At 45.6% G+C, this 18,292-nt stretch overlaps 1 protein-coding gene across 1 annotated transcript in view; it reads right to left on the bottom strand.

Moving 5' to 3' along the window:
• Vwc2 (von Willebrand factor C domain containing 2) overlaps positions 1 to 13,336 on the bottom strand; it is a 146,093-nt gene extending 132,757 nt beyond the window's left edge. The window contains exon 1 of the mRNA XM_052198979.1: positions 12,644 to 13,336. Coding sequence (XP_052054939.1) covers positions 12,644 to 13,336 — 693 coding nt within the window. The remainder of the gene's footprint in view (positions 1 to 12,643) is intronic.
• Positions 13,337 to 18,292: the final 4,956 nt, after the last annotated feature.

The raw sequence follows: 18,292 nt of genomic DNA, 5'->3' as shown, positions 1-18,292 counted from the left end.
TTTGTGGGGAAAACCACCAAATCACTGAGTAATTTCCCACAGTAATGGGATTTCTGAGAAACCCAAAGACCAGGACAGTCCAACAAATGCCCAAGCAAAAACTGATACATAGAACTATTTTCAAGCAATTTCAGATTTTAAGGGGCCACAAGCTAAAGGAAATGTTCATAAATTACAGCTAATGATCTTCCAGCTCCCATGTGGGAATTTGGACTGTTCCTCCCTGCTGTTCAGTTATCCCAAGGAGTTCAGACTCCAAGCCAGTTGGTAAAGGCAAGAACTGGAAACGGAGGCCTTTCCCACTGGCTCTGGTGGACTAATAGCCGCTCAAAACCACTGCCTCAGTTTTGTCAGCAGGTGGCGAAAGTGTCCTTTCTAGCAACTCAGTCTCCCAAACCTGTCCAGTTCACACTCACAGGAAAAGTTGCCAGGTGTTCTTCTTGTGCGGATGTCTCCCTAACTTCTGGCAAGCGAGAACTGCACTATTTAGAGATGGAACAAAAGGTGGAAGTGATTTCTTTTGAATTTGCTATGACAGAGAGAGGAAACCACACCCAGCGAGGCTAATCAGATGTTCAACTCAGGTCTGGCCTATAGATAAACATCTTCACTGGTATGGAATCAGAATATAGGTACACACACACAGGCACACAAACACACACAGGCACGCACACACACACAGGCACACACACACACACACACCACTGACTACAGACTCATTTTCATCAGTTTTACTCTACTTCCACATTCTGCCCTGTTGACTTACTAAACTATTCACCCACTTCCCTCAATGCTGTCCAGGAGCAACAGTCCATGTGAGTCACCGGAAAGCTGGCAGGCACCCCTTGTTTTCTGATGGAGAGTCATCCAACAGGGCTGTCTCAGACAAGCTCTGCTCTCCCTTGGTGTTTCAATCCCCTTTCCATAGGTAGGGGATGTTTCCTTATTGGAGTGAAGTAGACCCCCATCCTTCCTTCCCCTCAAATCACTGCAGAAGCAAGCAGCCACAGGGCATTCAGCCTGGCTGCCTGTGCTCTTCAGAGAAGACATTTTTGTCATTCGTTGTCCCCCACTCTCTGTCAGGGAATGGATTTGCACACAAAGGGACTTAATTAAGAACTGTCCCCAGAAGCTGTCAGTTTCTGAGAGTCTGGAAGAAACAAAAGCCCCATGGAACATACTACAAATTCACAGAGCAGCCTGGGAGAGGAGGTGGGGCAGCCCAGCTTTCTTCTTCAGCACCAGCCAACAACATTGCTGAAGACTTTCAAATCCTTGTCTGAACAGTTCTCTCTGATCAGTGCAGATCCTAGAGAAATCTGCTAGGGCAGGGAAGAGTAGAGAGCGGCATGTGGATTTGGTAGCAAAGAGCCGAGTAACTTAGAGGAATAGATGAAAACAAGACAGCATCTTCTGCTGATGGTTCAGACATGATGCCTGCAGACTTACGGACATATAAACAGAATGGATGCATCAAAAGCAAGTATGCCACTTCTGACCCCCCTCCCCCCACAGCATTGGCAAGAGCATGCCTCTTTAGTTAGCCTTACCTCCTCTCTGGTCACTGGAAAGAGTGCGTGAGTTTTTTTCAAAGAGTATCAAGGTATCACCACAACTGTCCTTCAAACATGGCCAGCAGCTGGGTCCTGCAAAACCTAGAGAAGCTCCTGAGCCTCTGAGACCCTAAGGTTAAGTGATTTTGCTATCAGGACCAATATAGGAAGGTTTTGCTTTCCAGCATGCCAAAGGCCATAGGCAATCAGACTCAGAGGCTCCAGTGACCTGCCTTGGGGATCCTAGGTGACACTGAGACTCTTATATAATACTAATAATTAATTTACTCATTTACAGATTCCTAAATTAAGCCCTTATGTGATGTGTATATGATCAACTACCTAGAGCCCACTTGTATGAAAGAAGCCCTTCCTGCAAAGTTCACTGAAAGGTAAACCACCTTTTTTTTTCTTTTTTTTTTTTTTCACCTTTTTCCAAAAACAAAACAAAACAAGAAAACACAACTACCACCACCACCAACAAAACAAATAATAACCCAGAAGATCCAAACTCTTAAGTAATCCTTGGGAGAGTAAAGCAGCGAGTGTAGTATTTGCTGAGTACGTAAGGGACTAAAATCAAATATGTTCCAAAGAATAAGCTTTGAAAAGACCCATGGATTGATTCCATTGCAGGGAACATAAACTCAGTTTAGTGTTCATTCAGGTAGGAAAGTGACACAGTGAACAAGCTAAATAGAGTTGGGATCTGTAGCCAAGTGAAGATAAGTTCAATGCACTGAAACTGGTGTACATGTGTTACAGAGAGAGGGGGGGGAGGGAAGGAGGGAGGGAGGGAGGGAGGGAAGGAGGGAGGGAGGAAACAGCCCCATGTTTCTATTTGACATTCTTAATGTAAGATGGCAAGCCATGCTCATCTTAAGCAGATAATCATGAAAATATCTAAATACATGTCCCCTTGCCTTTGAGCAGTGCCATGGCAACAGGGCTTGCACCCACAGCTCAAAGGTGGTGCTTCTGGAAACCAGTGTGGACTCCATCAGTCCGGCTGTCATGTTACAGTCCATCTGAGTGCATCAGCTGTCAATTACTGTGTTAGAGCTCAGAGCCAGTTCACTGTCTGCCCTGCTGACTCCCTTCAGCTGTCCTCTACCAAGTAAGCCTCCTTCTGTGCCATTCGCACACATGTGAATAAAGTACCAGTAGTGTCTCCAGGTTGCCCAGCCCTTTTGTCTGACGCCTTAACCTCTATGCAGCAAAGTCTACAGGGCTCACTTACCCACAGAGAGAGCCACTTTTGCAAGCAGACATACAGGAGCCAATATTCCTCTGACCTAACCATTAAAGTGTGCTCCTCTTCCTTCCCTACTACCCAGGGCAAGATGATCTTATTATTGTGGCTTCCTGGAGAACCCTGGAGCCCAGAAGCTCTGCCAACAGCAAGATGCTATCCAAGTGGAGACTTGAGAGCAGAGTTTATCCCTCAGGCCACCCACCTCTCTTCCTCTAGCCTTGTCAGAATCCTTTTTGATTTTTTAACTCACCCAACACTGACATTTCTATATGCCTGACATAGCTAGCTACCAAGAGGTAAATATAACAGTGTTCAAGGTTATCCTGATCCATACAAGGTGTGTGTCTCACTGACCATCTGCTGACTGACCCAAGGGGAATAAAGACAGATCTTCTACTGTCTGTGGGACTTTCTCTCTCAAAAGTGACTGTCATAAGGTTTTACACACCAAAAGCAATTAATGGGAACAGTCACTTGCTTGAAAGTAATTTGATTGCATTTGACTTGAATCCCTCTAATAAGATGGGGAGATCTTTGTAGAGGGCAGCCACGATTTGAAAGAATAAGAGAACATTGTGAAAGCAGGACATGTGGAACATCTGCATGGTTGGAGGCACTATTCACTTTAGACCTTGCCCAGTGCATGATGGGTACAGCGGACCAACTAAGAAAGAATATCATTTTAAAGTTCTCTGATCTTCATTACAGAAAGCACAATAAAAACTTCCCATGGTTAAGGGGAGCCTGGTGGTGCCTGTGATGGGCAGCTTTGGCAGCAGAGGGGCCTTTGAATTGGTCCACTTATTTCTTGATCTAGCCTAAAAACTGAGACCTGCCCACTGGACCTCCTTCCTGACATCACTCAAATGGTGGACTTAAAGGATTTTCCCATTTAAATCTTCTAATTCAAACTGTAGGGCAAGAAAATCAACCCAAGTATAGGTATATATACTCCATCTGACTCTTCTTCTCCTCCCAGGGAGGCAGGCACTGTGAAGGATCCATTTATGCCCAATGAGCATGGTTTGCCCAGGTGTTTTATATACAGTAGGTTTCCAATCATAGACTATGTACTACTCTCTGATGCCTGAAACTCCCTTCACACTCCGAAGTCTGATGACTCATTAATTGAGAAATACAGGCATATGCCATTTTGCCCAGTTCATTATTGCCCAAAACTAGATTATCAGGCTCCTTCCTGAATGACAGTACTGGATACATTGACAAGATTAATACTCACTTTTCCCATTCTTTCTGTCTTTGTTACTGTCGTTGGTCTCCAGGTCAGCCTGCCCTCTGCAGCTCTACATACAATATCTTCTCTGGCTGCTCATGGTTCTGAACATCTTTCTTATGTCCTTGGTCTCACTACACTCAGAATGACAAAAGTAGACAAGTTTCCTTTATCCTTGCCTATATTTTCTGGGTTTTCTGAATCAGAACGCTGTAACCACAAATTCATGGAACCGTCTCCTGATTTCTCGCACAATCTAGTCAGAAACCACTAAACCTTAGCATTTCTGTTTTCCGCAGTGGGCATCTTGTTCCTTTATTCCATCCACATGTCTGCTCCATACTTATTTGCCAACTCACTAAATTAACCCTTCATCAGTGTCTAACCTTATATTAGTTACTTTTCTTGTTCCTGCTACAAAGCAATGAACAAAAGCAACTTAAGGGTTTGTTTCAAGGTACTGAATACAAAGTATATTATGGTGGGGATGTCAATCCCACCATGGTCACATGGTCATTGGTATGTGAGATGGAGGGTCACATTGCATCCTCAGTCAGGAGTTGGAAAGAGATGACTCTGCTATTAAATTTGACCCCACACCTTTTTTTTTTTTCAACTGGTCATCCATTCCATTGGATGGTGGAGCCCACAGTCAGGTTTTTACTCCTACTGGAAACCTCTAACTGGCATTGCCAGGGAAGTGTACCTCCTAGAGGACTCTAAATCTAGTCAATTTGACAAGGACAACTATCACAAACCTACTTCTGCTAAACCCACTGACTACTGGGCATATACTCCTCTTTTGGCATCACTTCATTAATACATGTGGCGTTTGATTCTTTTAGCTTTAAAGCATGGCAAGTAGCTGGGATACATTTATATCTCTTACCTAGATGCTTTATTTCAGCATCCATCTCTTGATTCATATTAAATGCACCCATTTCTCATCTCAGGATCCCTAAAAGGTTCAACAGTTTTGTTCTTGCCTGACTTTTGTTAATGAGTCTGATTCTTCCAACTACTTCAGGTTTATTTGGAGACAACTCATGTCGTGTAGGATGCTTTTTGTGGTGGTTCTAGGTGGAAGGTGCACCTCTTCTGTGTGTACTTGCTTAGGTTAGGTACTTTTGGTCTTTTTTCAAACAGTTAACTTGAGGAAAGCAGAAATTCTTGTGTTTTTCACACTTCCTGAGAAGAGCAAACTGACTTCACACCTGTAAGAGGACATGAGTGCATAAACTGGAACCACCCAAAGAAACCCCAAATCTCTTTCTCCTTAACAGTGCTAAGGCCTTGTAAGGAAAGACCCTGGATTTATAAAGCAAATACTAATCTAATTCCCTCCATGGCTTCTTAGACCCATGAGACTGGACCCATGATTGCTAAGAGGCTTCCAGAGGGCTCCTATAGCAAGTCAGACTTTGCTCTATGGATTATAATTTCCACCTCTAGGGACCAATGTCTTTTGCTTTCTTACCATCTCGGTTTTGCTTTTCAAAAGATGTTCCTAGGTAGGGTTGGACTTTTTATGTCCTCTCTTAACCTATACATTAAAGGCTCAGTTCTGAAATGTTATTATTGGGAGGTAGTGGGACCTCAGATCAATAGATCTACAGATAGATCCATAGCCTTTGAGAGGATGCTCTTGAAGGGCTTTGAGGAACCTTGGCCTAGCCGTCCCTCTCTTTTTGATCCTGAATTTTGATGTGACTGGTTATACTCTACCCTATGCTCCTAACATGATATGCACAGCCCTTCACCATTGGTCAAAAACAATAAGCCCAACCAATCATGGATTATAGTTTCCCAAAATTGTGAATCAAAAAGCTCTGACTTTATTAATAGATTTGGTTACTTTAATTGAATACTGACAAACATGGATATGTGTTCTATCATAACCAGGAATTTGTGTATTTTGTAAAAGGTAGAATTTTGCCCATCTTCCATATTGTTATAAAAGTAATAGTCTCTTGTTTAAAGCATAAGTTCTGTCATAACTGGAAATAAATATAAGTACAGAGCATTTCAATTATTTGCTTTTATGCTTTTCTACTGTCCTAGGGCCTCTGAGAGAACTCACAAGGCCACAGGCAGATGCCTGACATCATCCTTTTCTGCAGATTCGAAAGCCAGGCCATGTCCTGGCTGCACCCCAATGCCTGACAGAAATAGAATGAGACGAGAGATCCAGTTGGCAGGATATCAACCTAGAAACACATGAACAGCAAGAAGGACTTCCAGCCACATGGTCAGAAAAGTACTGTGAAGGATGGTTCAGAGCAGACCAGCCTGGGTAGAAAGTCTACCTTTCATAGCTGATACTGGTTTCATTTGAGCAGCTTTTTCTTTCCCTCAGGACATCTGTCCTGGAGGCTCCTATCATTTCAAAATAAGCTGTCACTAAGAATTAAGTTCATCACTACTAATACTGAACCAAAGCAAGGAAGAATGGCTTTCTTCTGTCTATAGATCTTCCCACCAAGACCCTCTAGATATGTCATACCACAGTGTCCCTGTTTGTCAACTAGAGGGTCTCATTTGCTTCTCACACAGTCTCCAAGATCTAGCCCAGAACATAGCACATGTCAGTTAAAATAGTTTGAGGAAGTAACTGCCAGGATGGGTTTTATGTCAGAATGCATCAATGTGGAGATTTTAATCTGAATAAAATTTCTTAAAACACAATTGCTAATCTGTGATTGGCAAATAGGGTATCTTCAGATGGAGGCTCAGGGAGATCTAAACCACATCATGGCAGAGGCTCTTCACAAATCTTGCCAGGAGAACTCATATGAGCATCTGCACAAGTGCTGGGAGCAGGATTTCCCTTACATCTGTTCAGAGCGTTATAAATGAAAACTGTTCTCATTTTTTTTTCTGATGGTAAGAGATGCTCAGGGTACCACCTATTGCACTCTGCCAGCAAACAAGGCAGGCCTAAAAGCGTTCCAGGGTGCAGTATGTGGCAGACCAAGACTCACACCAGCATGTCTACATGCTAAGAACTTTGTTCCTACAGTCGAAGAAAGTGGGAATTGACAGCAAACAGTATGAGGATCCCAGAACTCCTTCAGGGTATAAGCAGCTACATGGCATTGAAAAAGGTAGCCATTTTCTAAGGGAAAATATTAGGACTAATATCTATAGAAACAACAACTGCTAAGTTGAGGGAGAGCCATGTGTGGGAGCAAATGACTTCCTAAGGCTGTCCCTCCACAGCTGCTAACAGGGAATAGACAGCTACATATTGACATGAGACTATCGCTTGTTTGATATTAGCCTTAGACAAGCAAATATCATAGAGATGAGCTAACTATTGGGAAACCTCAAGATGGATTTGACTGTTGGGCCCCAGGTCTTTGTTAAGGTCTTGCCTACCTCTTGAGACCTAATGTTCTGTGACTGACTAAATCATTGCCCTTTGCTCTTATGGGTTGCCTAGGACTAAATGTTTTTTTATTTCATTACAATTCAATATTTCATAATTTAAAAGGCACATACATTTATTGTATTTCGCATCCAAAACATTGCAAATGTATATAAATAAATGTTTAGCTAAATGGATACAGTTATTTATTAGGCCTAAATGTCATTCCGGTGGGTGAGTATGTATAAATTTCTTTTTGTACAAGTAGCTGGATCTAACTGCCATTCTTACTACCACACCAAAGGATACTTGGTCAGTAGGGTAGATAGTAGTAGCATTGGTTTTTGGCTAAGCAATACCAGTCAAAAGAATATAAACACCATTAGACTAAAAATGTGATTGAGTCTGTTTTACTGGCATTTATCCAAAATTGCAACAGACATCTATTTAGACAGAAGGTTTGGTTCTATATTTCATGTAAAAATTACTCTTCTCATTAATGAAAGTGTAGAAATTTTTATGATACAGTTAATGGCAAGCCAGACACTGAATCTTTGAGAGAGAGAGAGAGAGAGAGAGAGAGAGAGAGAGAGAGAGAGAGAGAGAGAGAGAGGTTGCTTTAAACTCAGTAGCCCCCATCCAATTTTCCTGCAGGAATCCCAAGCCTCTTTGCTCCTCAACAGTTCTGAGATCCAACAGACAATTCATCACGCAGTGCCTACTAACAATTTGTATTCCCTTCTCCAAAGACATAGTGATTGCCAGTTGAGTTTCCCATTGCTCTGCTAACAGTGATGAATACCTTGTGCTGATACTCTCTAACCGAAGCAAGGGAACATGAAGTGTTAGCTATCTAACACAGCCTTACTTCAGTGAGCTCCACGAGCTCCACTGGCTTGAATGAGATACTGAGCATGGTTACAGACTTCCATTTCTACCTTCATGAATCCTTCAGAACCAGAATTCCCACAGTAGCAACAACTTGATGGATAGATTGAAACAAACTTATTTCTTGTTAATGAATTTCAAATTCAGTCTGCTTCTTCATTAAATGGTAATCATCATGGGGGACATGTTTAAAACTCAGGAGGGTAGCACAGTCACCTTCCAGCTGCTGGGACTTGAGGGTGCAGCCACAGGAGCTACATACAAACTCCAAATGTGGCATTCAATGGAACTGACACAATTATATGGCACAAGCTGATGTTCAGTGGGCCTGGAATTATCATCACCTTTTCCTGTGCCTTTAGCCATGTAGATATGTCCCTCTCCACTCCACATGTCTTGTTTGTCCCTTGGTCTCATTGCCACAAGGTGAACTCTGGTCATTGACACTCTGTGTCACAGCGTGAACTGTATTCTGATTTACATGGTCAAGTCACAATCCCAATATCTAATAATTTGACTGCATTTGGAGACCTAGCCTTTGAGAAGGGAAACTGAGTTAAAATGAGTTCATTGGAGTGACAACCCCACAGTACTGGTATCCTGGCAAGAAATTTAGAGTTGGGGGATATAGCTTAGAATATTTGTTTGTCATATGGACGGCCACTGATTCAACCCCAACAACAATAATCACCACCACCAAAGAAGAAAGAAAGAGAGAAAAGAAACTGAACACAAACAGCTGAAGAAAGAGCAGATAAGCAGAGAAGACAGCCCTGTACAGCCAAGGGAAACACCCTAGACACAATCAGGCCTACATGTGCCTTGATCTCACATTTCTAGCCTCTAGGACCATGAGGTAATGTATTTCGATATCTTAGAAAAACTGGTTTGTTTGTTTTTTTTTGTTTTGTTTTTTTTTAATTTGGTACTTGCTATGGAAACCTTAGCCACGTAATATTCCTCAAAAGCACAAAGCAGATAAAACTTGTTCTATGTTGTATGCCTGCTGTTGCCATAAACTGAAGAACAAGACAACTGGTATCCAATCAAGAGGCAGTGGTAAACAGTTCTGCTACTAACCTGACCTCCTATTGAGGAATATAAATGGGATTACAGACACCTGAAGGAGTGAGGCTATCATCTTTGTCCCCATGAGCATCTTTGAGGTGTTTTGTTGAGCATTAAAGTCTTCTACTGATATGTAGCCATAATTAGTAGTAGATTTGATATGGGTTAAAGTATCCAGAAAGGAGATAAAAGGCAGAGATGAGAGTCTGCAGTGAAAGAGTTGGGAAACATGTGTGGAAGGATAGGGAATCACAGAACCAAGTAGATGCTGATCTGTTATAGGAGCCAAATGCTCCACATATCACAGGCAGCTGGCAGCTGGAAGCCCCAGAGTTTCATCTGCTTTTTACTTCAAATCCCCACCAGGAAAGGACCAGCAATTTCCTCTGTCAGAAAGCAGAGACCAGCCTGTTACAGGGCTCTGCAGCTCCTTAGGAAAGAAAGTCCCCTTCCTTCTATTTCCAGCTCCCTTCCTTCTGTGCTAAGGAAAAGAGTTCTGAACATTAGTCTCGTATGTCAGACAATAGACTGATGGACAGATACCTCTCTCTCTCTCTCTCTCTCTCTCTCTCTCTCTCTCTCTCTCTCTCTCTCTCTTCCCCCTCTGCTATATGCAAGTATGTGAACATTTGTAAAGTAAATATCCATCCATTGCCACCCAAAACCTCCAAGGACCTGAAGCTGACTCTGCACTCTTCCATACTGACCCTTTGCAGAACCTCCCATCCAAGAGTTGGGTCCTTGTACAATTTTGAGAAACAAAAGTCACAGGCACAAATGACTTCTATGGGCCATCCCAAATGAGAGAAATGACTAGAAATTTACTTGATACCAATAGCAGGGAGCAAGCATAACTTAGAGTAAAATCTTTATGTAAACTATATATTATAATAAAAAGCACATAAAGTTAGCTTTGTGGTATCCAAGCATGTGACATCCCAGCATGTGTAAAGAACGCCTGAAAGTTAATGAAAAGTCAGGCTGGAGACAGCTCAGCTAGCTTGCTTTGTAAGTGTGAGGATTAGAGTTTAGACGCCCAGAATCCACATAAAAACCAGGCTGTGGCATACCTCTGTAACCCTCATGCTTTGGACAGGGGGGAGGAGGGAGCCAGGGGAACTCTAGAGGTGGCCAGGCTAGCCAAATCCATGAGCTTCAGCTTCAGCCAAATACCTTGTCTCAAAAACAAGGTGGAAACCGAGGAGGACAGTACATATTGACCTCTGGCTCTATGCATGTATGTACACACACACACACACACACACACACACACACACACACGAGAGAGAGAGAGAGAGAGAGAGAGAGAGAGAGAGAGAGAGAGAGTATGAAAAGCTATTTAACGAAGGAAGATGTGAGAACTCTATCCTTTTGCTTCCTTTGTCCCTATCACCCTTTCCCAGAATTTGAAAACATATTTCAATCTATATAAAACCAGTTTTAGCAGGCAAGAATCAAACAAGAGGTTGCCCACCCCCAAAAAGGAAAAGACAGGTTTTTTGTTTTGTTTTGTTTTTCCTCCTAGAATTTAGCAATGAATTATGAAAACAGAAGTTTGAGTTCTCCTGTGTTGTGATTTCAGGTGCAGGGATGGCTCCACTGGGAAGTGTTACAGTTTGTTTGTTTGTTTGTTTTTTTAATAGTAAAATAATTCCTTAGCTCACCTCACAAAGCTGTTCTAAAGTGCTGGGGAACTCTATAACAAGCAACACATGTTATTAATTTAAAAACAACTGTTTGTCTTTGACTTATAAGACTGATTATCTTATGAACCCAAACCACTTGAGAGAATTGTGCTGGGAATCCAAAACATCTGGAGAGCTCTCTCAGCACTCAGGAGCCATTCTGAGGATAGTACTCTCTCTGAGTTTGGGTCCTTAAAATTTTTCATCAAAGTTGTCTTTCTCCAAGGTACTGAAGCCAAAGAATGTGGTTTCTCTGAAGCTATACCCTGCTCATGGGGACAGTAGGTTCCTCTTCTTAAAGAAAACAACAACAAAAAGATACCCATATCAGCCATCACATGTCTTGTTGTAGTCATGCTTTTGACCAGCAGGAAAACCCGAATGGAAACCCATGTATCCTAACTAAAATACAAAGCCAGTAACATAGCTTGCAGCTTCTCTGTGACAGTTCCTCCTGGCTGACCTCTTCACTGTGCTCCACGTGCTGCCATCTACCCCACTCCTTCACCTGCCTTTCACAGATGGAGTTCAGGAATCCACAAATTTACAGGGGACTCCAGCTTCTGCTTTAGGGTTTGGAGCTTCAAGATGATCTCTGCTGGTAGGGGGAGAATGTCTTTTAAATGCTAAACCCAAGGCCAGAGTTACATTGGGGTGTTTGCCAGTGCAGATATGAGTTCATTTCTGAGGTTCCTAACCCAGAAGCAGACAATGCAACCATGCCCAACACATGCAAGCAGGGTAGAGCCTCCATGCAAACCTAAGGTTCCAATAGGAACTGACCGTAGTTCAAATGGAATGTAAGGGTGAAAGCATAGATTATAGAGTAGAACTTCTTAACTTGGCACAGTCTGCTCTATTAGCTGCTCTACCTTCAGAACATTTTTAAAATATCCTCTGCCTCAGTTTCTTCTTTATAAAACAGAGATAGATAATCTACCTCTTAGCCTGACACAGCCACACTAAATCACTCTATGTGAGAACCTTAGCCTGGAACCTAATACAGCAGATCAGGAGCAAGAAAATCCATTGTATTCCTCTAAGATTAAAATACTTTTAACCACACACTGGGCTTCTCGAAACTGCTTTCCAGCATGTTTTGACTCTTTGGATACTTAGAACAGCTATTTTGTTAGTCTGAACTCCAGGTCTGGGGGAAATGGCTTATGCATATGAATGGTCCTCCTTAATTAGCCATTAACTAAAGACTATGTCCCAAGTGGCAGGGTAATTTACACCGTGTTTGAAAACAGGTTGAGCACTTCACTTCTAAATTAGGAGCAATGAATTCCTGTTGCAAGTGTAGCCAATAACCCCGAAGCTGTTCCTTCCTGTCAAGGCTTCGGTCCAAAGTAACCTTTTTACAGCAAATAGCTGATCAGTCAATACAGACTCCCCACACTGGTCTAACAAGGACTATCCGAGCACTGAAGAGAGGGCATATTAAAGGGATACCCAAACTGCCCTCCACCTCAAAGAACTAGGGAGAGCATTCTCTTTAAAGAGAGAAAAGGGGGAGGGGTGCTATTGAACCAAAGTCATAGTGCCCCTTCATAGAAGGTGCCAAGTCGCCAGCAGGCGCTTGCCCCTTACCACGAACTCTTCCAAAGTCTGGTAGGTCTTGCCCCGGAACTCGCAGTAGTTCTTCCTCTCCTTGCACTGGGGACAGCACTGGCTGGTGTCGACGTGGATGCAGCGCGGGTGAAGCCGCGGGCACTCTGGCTGTGCGCAAAGGGGCCCCTCCTCCGTACACAGACACGGGCAGGCTGAGGGACCTGGGGCGAACTTCTCCCCGATCGCATACACGAAGCCACTCTCGTCCACGCAGCCCTTCCCGCGGTAGTCGGGGTAGGCGTATTCCTCAGGCAGCTCTGGTGTGGGCACGAGTTCCAGGCTGATCGCTTCCTGGGCGGCGGCGGGGGGCTCCCCCTGTGGGGTATCCCCGCGAGGCCGGACCTGCCAGTCCGCGGCCTTGGCGCTCCCGCCCTGGGCAGCCCAGGCCTGCTTCTGCTTGCTCCAAGCCTCCCGACCCGAGAGCGTGCGGCTGCCCTTGCCCTTCCAGTCCCGGGCACTGCTGCCCTCGTCCCTCGAGGCGCGCCCGAGCTCGCTCACCCTCCCCGGGCTGTCCCGAGACGCGTGCTCGCGCTTCTCCTGGCCGGGTTGCTCAGGAGCTTGGGCCAGCTTCTCCAGCGGGATGCTCGGACTGCACAGAGCCACCATCAGGCAGCAGGTGACCAAGAGGGAACTGGAGAGCGCGCCAACTGCCATCGCAGAGGAGCTAGGCATCCCCTACCACGTCCCGGCGGGCGGGCGGGCGGGGAGCGCGGACGATGAGCGAGTCGCATTCACAGCCCGGGGGCGCGCCGCTGCCAGCCGGGAGTCGCCGTCCCTGCAGAAAGAACAGCGAACAACTGAGCTCCGCGGCCCGCGCGCACCTCGGCCCCGCCGTGGCCCCCTCCCGGCCCAGCGCCGCCCGGGCTCTAGCATCCCTCTAGATTAACGAGCTGGACGCCGGGGGTGGGGTGGGGGGCAACTTGCCCAGTGTCTGGTATACAACGGGGTTCTCAGACATCACACATGTGCAGGAATAAACAGCAAGCCAAGTTGGAAAAAAACACCGGCCGCGAGGGTCTCCTGCAGTGGAGCTTAGTGCTGGAGATGTCACCAGCAGGATGCGGAGCCCAGAAAACCCAGCAAGTCGGGCGAGTGCAGGCTGAAAAGCTTGCACTCAAAGCTCAAATCCTGGCACCTGGGCTGGCCCTCCCTAAGTCTTGGCCGCATTTCCAGCAGGTTTCTAAACAGAGAATTCCGCAGTGGAGTTGGAGACCGACAAACGTGCGCGCAGATTAAAGAGAAACCGTTCCTCTCCTGCCCAAGAGGTTTGTGCATGGAAAGGAAGCTGGGGGGGGGGGGAGAAGTGAGAGAAACAGACCCCCCCCAAAAAACCCACAAAACCTCGCTGTTACTCCGAAGACCCCAGGACTCATTTGTAACTTCTTAAACGCCTGCTGTCTAGGGAGCACCAGCCCCTCCCCTCCGTTCTCTAACCTGGGCACTATCTGCCCTTTGCCTGGTCAGCCAGGTCCAGGTTTCCTGAGGCTTTACTCCTTGCCCTACCCCACTTCCAGTATTGGCTCTTCACTAGGCGATGTGGCGGGTGACTGTGAGCGCTGCTAATGGCTAGAGCGCTATCTTGGAATAGCACATAACCAGGAGGGGTCTTGGTGATGGCTAAGTGAATCTAGCCCAGCGAGTACTGAAAAGGAAGGTGGGAAGTGCAGGGACATACTGCTAGGGCCAAGACCATCTTACTGAAGGGCCTCTTCCAGCCTTTTGTGGATCTCAAAGTTTCTGCCACCCAAAGGAGTCTAGAGCCCCCAGACATCGCTGGGTACAGACATGCCAGTCTCTATTTTCTTCTGCCAAACATCCACCCTCTCTGTGCGCACCAGTGTCTCCATCTCCCTCTTTCTCAGCCTGTCCTCTCTATTAGGACTCCAATTACGCTGGCCTCTGGCTCATCGCCAACGCCAGTGGACCTCAGCCCAGGGCGAGTCGCCCATATTTAAAACTTGGCAGGCAGGAAAGGGTCCTCTCCTGCTGATGGGCCATAGAGTAGTTTCCGGAGGCGTCCCCGTGCCCGTGGCGTGGACCTCCAACATGCACCCTCACCCCGGCGGAGTGGCACCTACATACATGAGCTCAGGACGCAGGAGGGACGCCGGGCTCTAGCGGGCGCGGCCCTGGTGCTCCAGTGCCCATCCTGGTACCGACCGGGCACCAGCGCAGGGCGGACCGCGGAGAACACAGTCCGACCTGCGCGCTCCGCCAGGCGCATGCACCCGGCTAGAGCATTTGACCCAGCCTGTTCATCCGACTGCTGGTGGCTGCTAGCCTTCTTGGAGTCCTGTCAGTGCTCGCGCTGCCTTCCACCTTGCATCCCTGGGTCTCTTCCCAGAATCTCCACCACGAAGAGTGCCCTAAGGAGCCGCCTGAGCCCAGTCTTGCTCTCCTTGCCAGCCAGGCAAAGAATTTCTCCAAACCCAGCTGCGGGGACCAGTGGGCAGCCGCTGCGCCCGGGAGGAGAGGAGCAGCTCAGAGCGCGTCCTGAGGGCCAATGGGATGCAGGCTGGCTGAGAGCCGCGCGCCCGCCGCCTGTCGCAGCTGCCTGGCGTAGGGCTCACACCCTGCTCCCTCCTCCTCTGCCCACGCTCGTGAGGCGTCGCCACCGGGGCTGGCGTTGCCCTGCCCTCGGTGGGTAGGAGACCTGAGCAGCAGGCACTGCCCTGGCAGCTGCCGCTCAGCCCACCTGTCAGGCGCACTCAGGCTTTCTTCTTAGACTTGCCACACACTCCTCTCTGGACCTTTCATCTTGGCTTGTCTTCTTTCTGTTTATTCTTTTCTTTAAAATCTTCTACCCCCTAATTGGCCCCCTCTGGTTTTGTTCTCGGTGGACAGATTGATTTTGCGGCTGTTGGAAATGTAAAGCAAACTGTTGAGTTTGGAATTCCGAGGAGGATGTGTTAGCAGAGACTGTAGGGAGGTTTATTCCACCTTTACATCCAGAAGCCCAGAAACGTGGACGATTTCAAACAGCATACACTCTGGTTCTCCTCTACCGCAGAGGCTGCTGCTGTAGCTGCTGCTGATTTGTTCACATGCTGATGTCAGTTCGCTCCTCTGTGATCTTGAAGGCAGACTCTGTTTCTTTTCTCGGATAAAGGACTAAAGGCCGGGGTGGTGTGTGTTCAGATTAATCTCCGAAGTGGCATATTTAAAGAAATATCTATTCCTTGGGCAGTGGTTACTTTCCATGCCAACGGTGTTCAGATAGGACACAGAACTTTACAGGGTCAGGCCATCTGTTGGGAGTGAGACTGCCCTGGGAGAAAGGAACTATTTTCTCTGCCTCTGTGTAGATAATGAACTAAGGATTAAATGGAGACCTGAAAGAATAGGACCTGGAAGTTCCTTTGGAGACTGCTTTGATTTGCACACTGACAAAAATTATCCACGCCCAGGATAATCCATGCTCCCCGCATTTGCTGCAAACACCACACTGCCACCTGCACCACCTCTATCCTTGCCTGAGGGTTGCTGCCTCCTTTGCTCCTTCTTGGAGTATGCATCAATCTTAACTTCCAAGGTTGTATGATACCACTGATACAAATACCTCCACAGACCACCATACACATAGTGCTGTAGGTGTCATTATTTCTTTAGTGGGAAATGAGCCCTCCACAGGATACCTAGAGACACCATCAAATGCTTTCTAGAATCAAGACTGTTATTGCTAACTGCTCCAGTCATGAAATAGCCCAGGTGCTTTGTTTTACTTTATTTGGTTACAGGTGGGAACTGTATAAGTGTACTCTTTCTAATAACATGTGAAAAAGCACAATAGAATAATCAAATGTCCAATTGAAGGGATAGCGATGTTTAATCTGCCTCACCTTGGCCTGAATGAAGATCATCTCACTATGATACCAAGTCTCTTTGAACCTGGAGGGACTTGTGCTTTTTGCCAACATCATGGTTATAATGCAGAGATATTAATATTAATATTAAAGCATGCAAGAAGAAGCTTGGCTTGCTAAGACTAGTTATCCCACCATGCATCTAAACCGGGCTTTCTCATCAGATATTCTGAAACAGTGATAGAGCAGATTAGATGAAGAGAGAATGCAATTTCAGAGGAACTCCTTTCCTTGGCGAATAAAGACATTATCTATCCAGGCAGCTTCAATGTCTTAGTTAGGGTTTCTATTGCTGTGGTAAAGCACTGTGACCAAAAGCAACCATAAAAAGGAGAAAAGGGTTTATTTGACTTACATTTCCACATAACAGTTTATTATTAAAGGGAGTTTGAACAGAAACTCAAACGGGGCCAGAACATGGAGGCAGGAGCTAGTGCAAAAGCCATGGAAGAATGCTGCCTGCTGGCTTGCTCCTCAAGACTTGCTTGGCCTGCCTTCTTAGAGTGACAGCCAAGGATGGCATCACCTACAATGGCCTTCTGCCTCACACCAATTGCCAACGAAGACAAATATCCTACAAGTCTGATCTTATGGCTGTATTTTCTTGGTTGCTGTTCCTGCCTCGAAAATTACTCCAGCTTGTCTCAAGTTGAAACTAAAACCAATCAGGACTGTTAACCCTTTGTCAAGTTGACATACCAACCATCACTTTTCAGTTAGAACCTTTCCCTTCTCATTTGTCCCCAAGATGGGATGTTAATATTAATAGTGTGCCAGGTGGTGGTAGTATACACCTTTAATGCCAGCACTTTAATCCCAGAGGGCCAGTGAATTAGAGCCCAGCCAGCTCTACAGAGGAAGAGAGCAAGTTCAGGGTGGTCAGAGCTACATAGGGAAACCCAGTCTCTGTAAACTAAAGAAAATTAGCATTGCAATAGAAAACATATATAACTGAAAATTTTGCAGTCTTTACAAATTCACACACTTCAAAACAAATCAGTCCCCTTAAAATAACTGGTCTCTTTTAAAATTCAAAGTCTCTATAAAACTACAAAATCTCTAAAGGTTCTCTCAATTGTGGGCTATGAAATCAAATCAGTTAAATAATTGTTTTGTTTTGTTTTTTTTATGCCAAGATGGAAGTACCAGGGCACAGTCATAATCCGAACAAAGCAAAACTGAAGTCCAACACTGTAAAGTTTCATGTCAGACATCTGTAAATTCATTCCCAATCCTCTGAGTTCCTTTGGGGGTTTAAGCAGTCATTTGTAGCACACAGAACTTATTTCCCAGGCTCATGCTGACTCTGTTCTACACCTGCTGCTGCCACTGCGGATTGTCCCATGGTATTGGCATCTCTCCAACGGTACAGTGTCCACTACAGTTGGGCAGTACCTTCACTTTCAGCCTTCCCTGGGCTTTCTTTAGTATCTTTAGTGTGCTATTTAGTATTCAGCTTTAACTTCCCTCCATAACTCGTTCAGTTCTGGGGCTTTGACTACAACTGAGGCTGTGCCAATCGGCATAACCTGGGTGACTTTGACACTACCAAGTTCAGCTGCTGGAATGAGGATCAGCCTTGGTTGCTTCTGGACCGCAACTTTTCTGTGCTGACTCCAAAGAGAGGCTTCCCAGAAGATTTTGTCTCGGTGATGCTGATCTCTTCTTAAATGGGGTTTATCTCCTAGCTCCAGTTGATCAGCACCAATTGCTCCAGTAAAGCAAAGGTTTCTGCTTCAGTAATGCTGGTCTGCTGTTAATCATT

The sequence above is a fragment of the Apodemus sylvaticus genome, chromosome 11 (assembly GCF_947179515.1).
Source record: "Apodemus sylvaticus chromosome 11, mApoSyl1.1, whole genome shotgun sequence".
Classification (NCBI taxonomy): domain Eukaryota; kingdom Metazoa; phylum Chordata; class Mammalia; order Rodentia; family Muridae; genus Apodemus; species Apodemus sylvaticus.
Note: the sequence above shows the minus strand (reverse complement) of the source record. Positions and strands in the feature narration are given on the sequence as shown.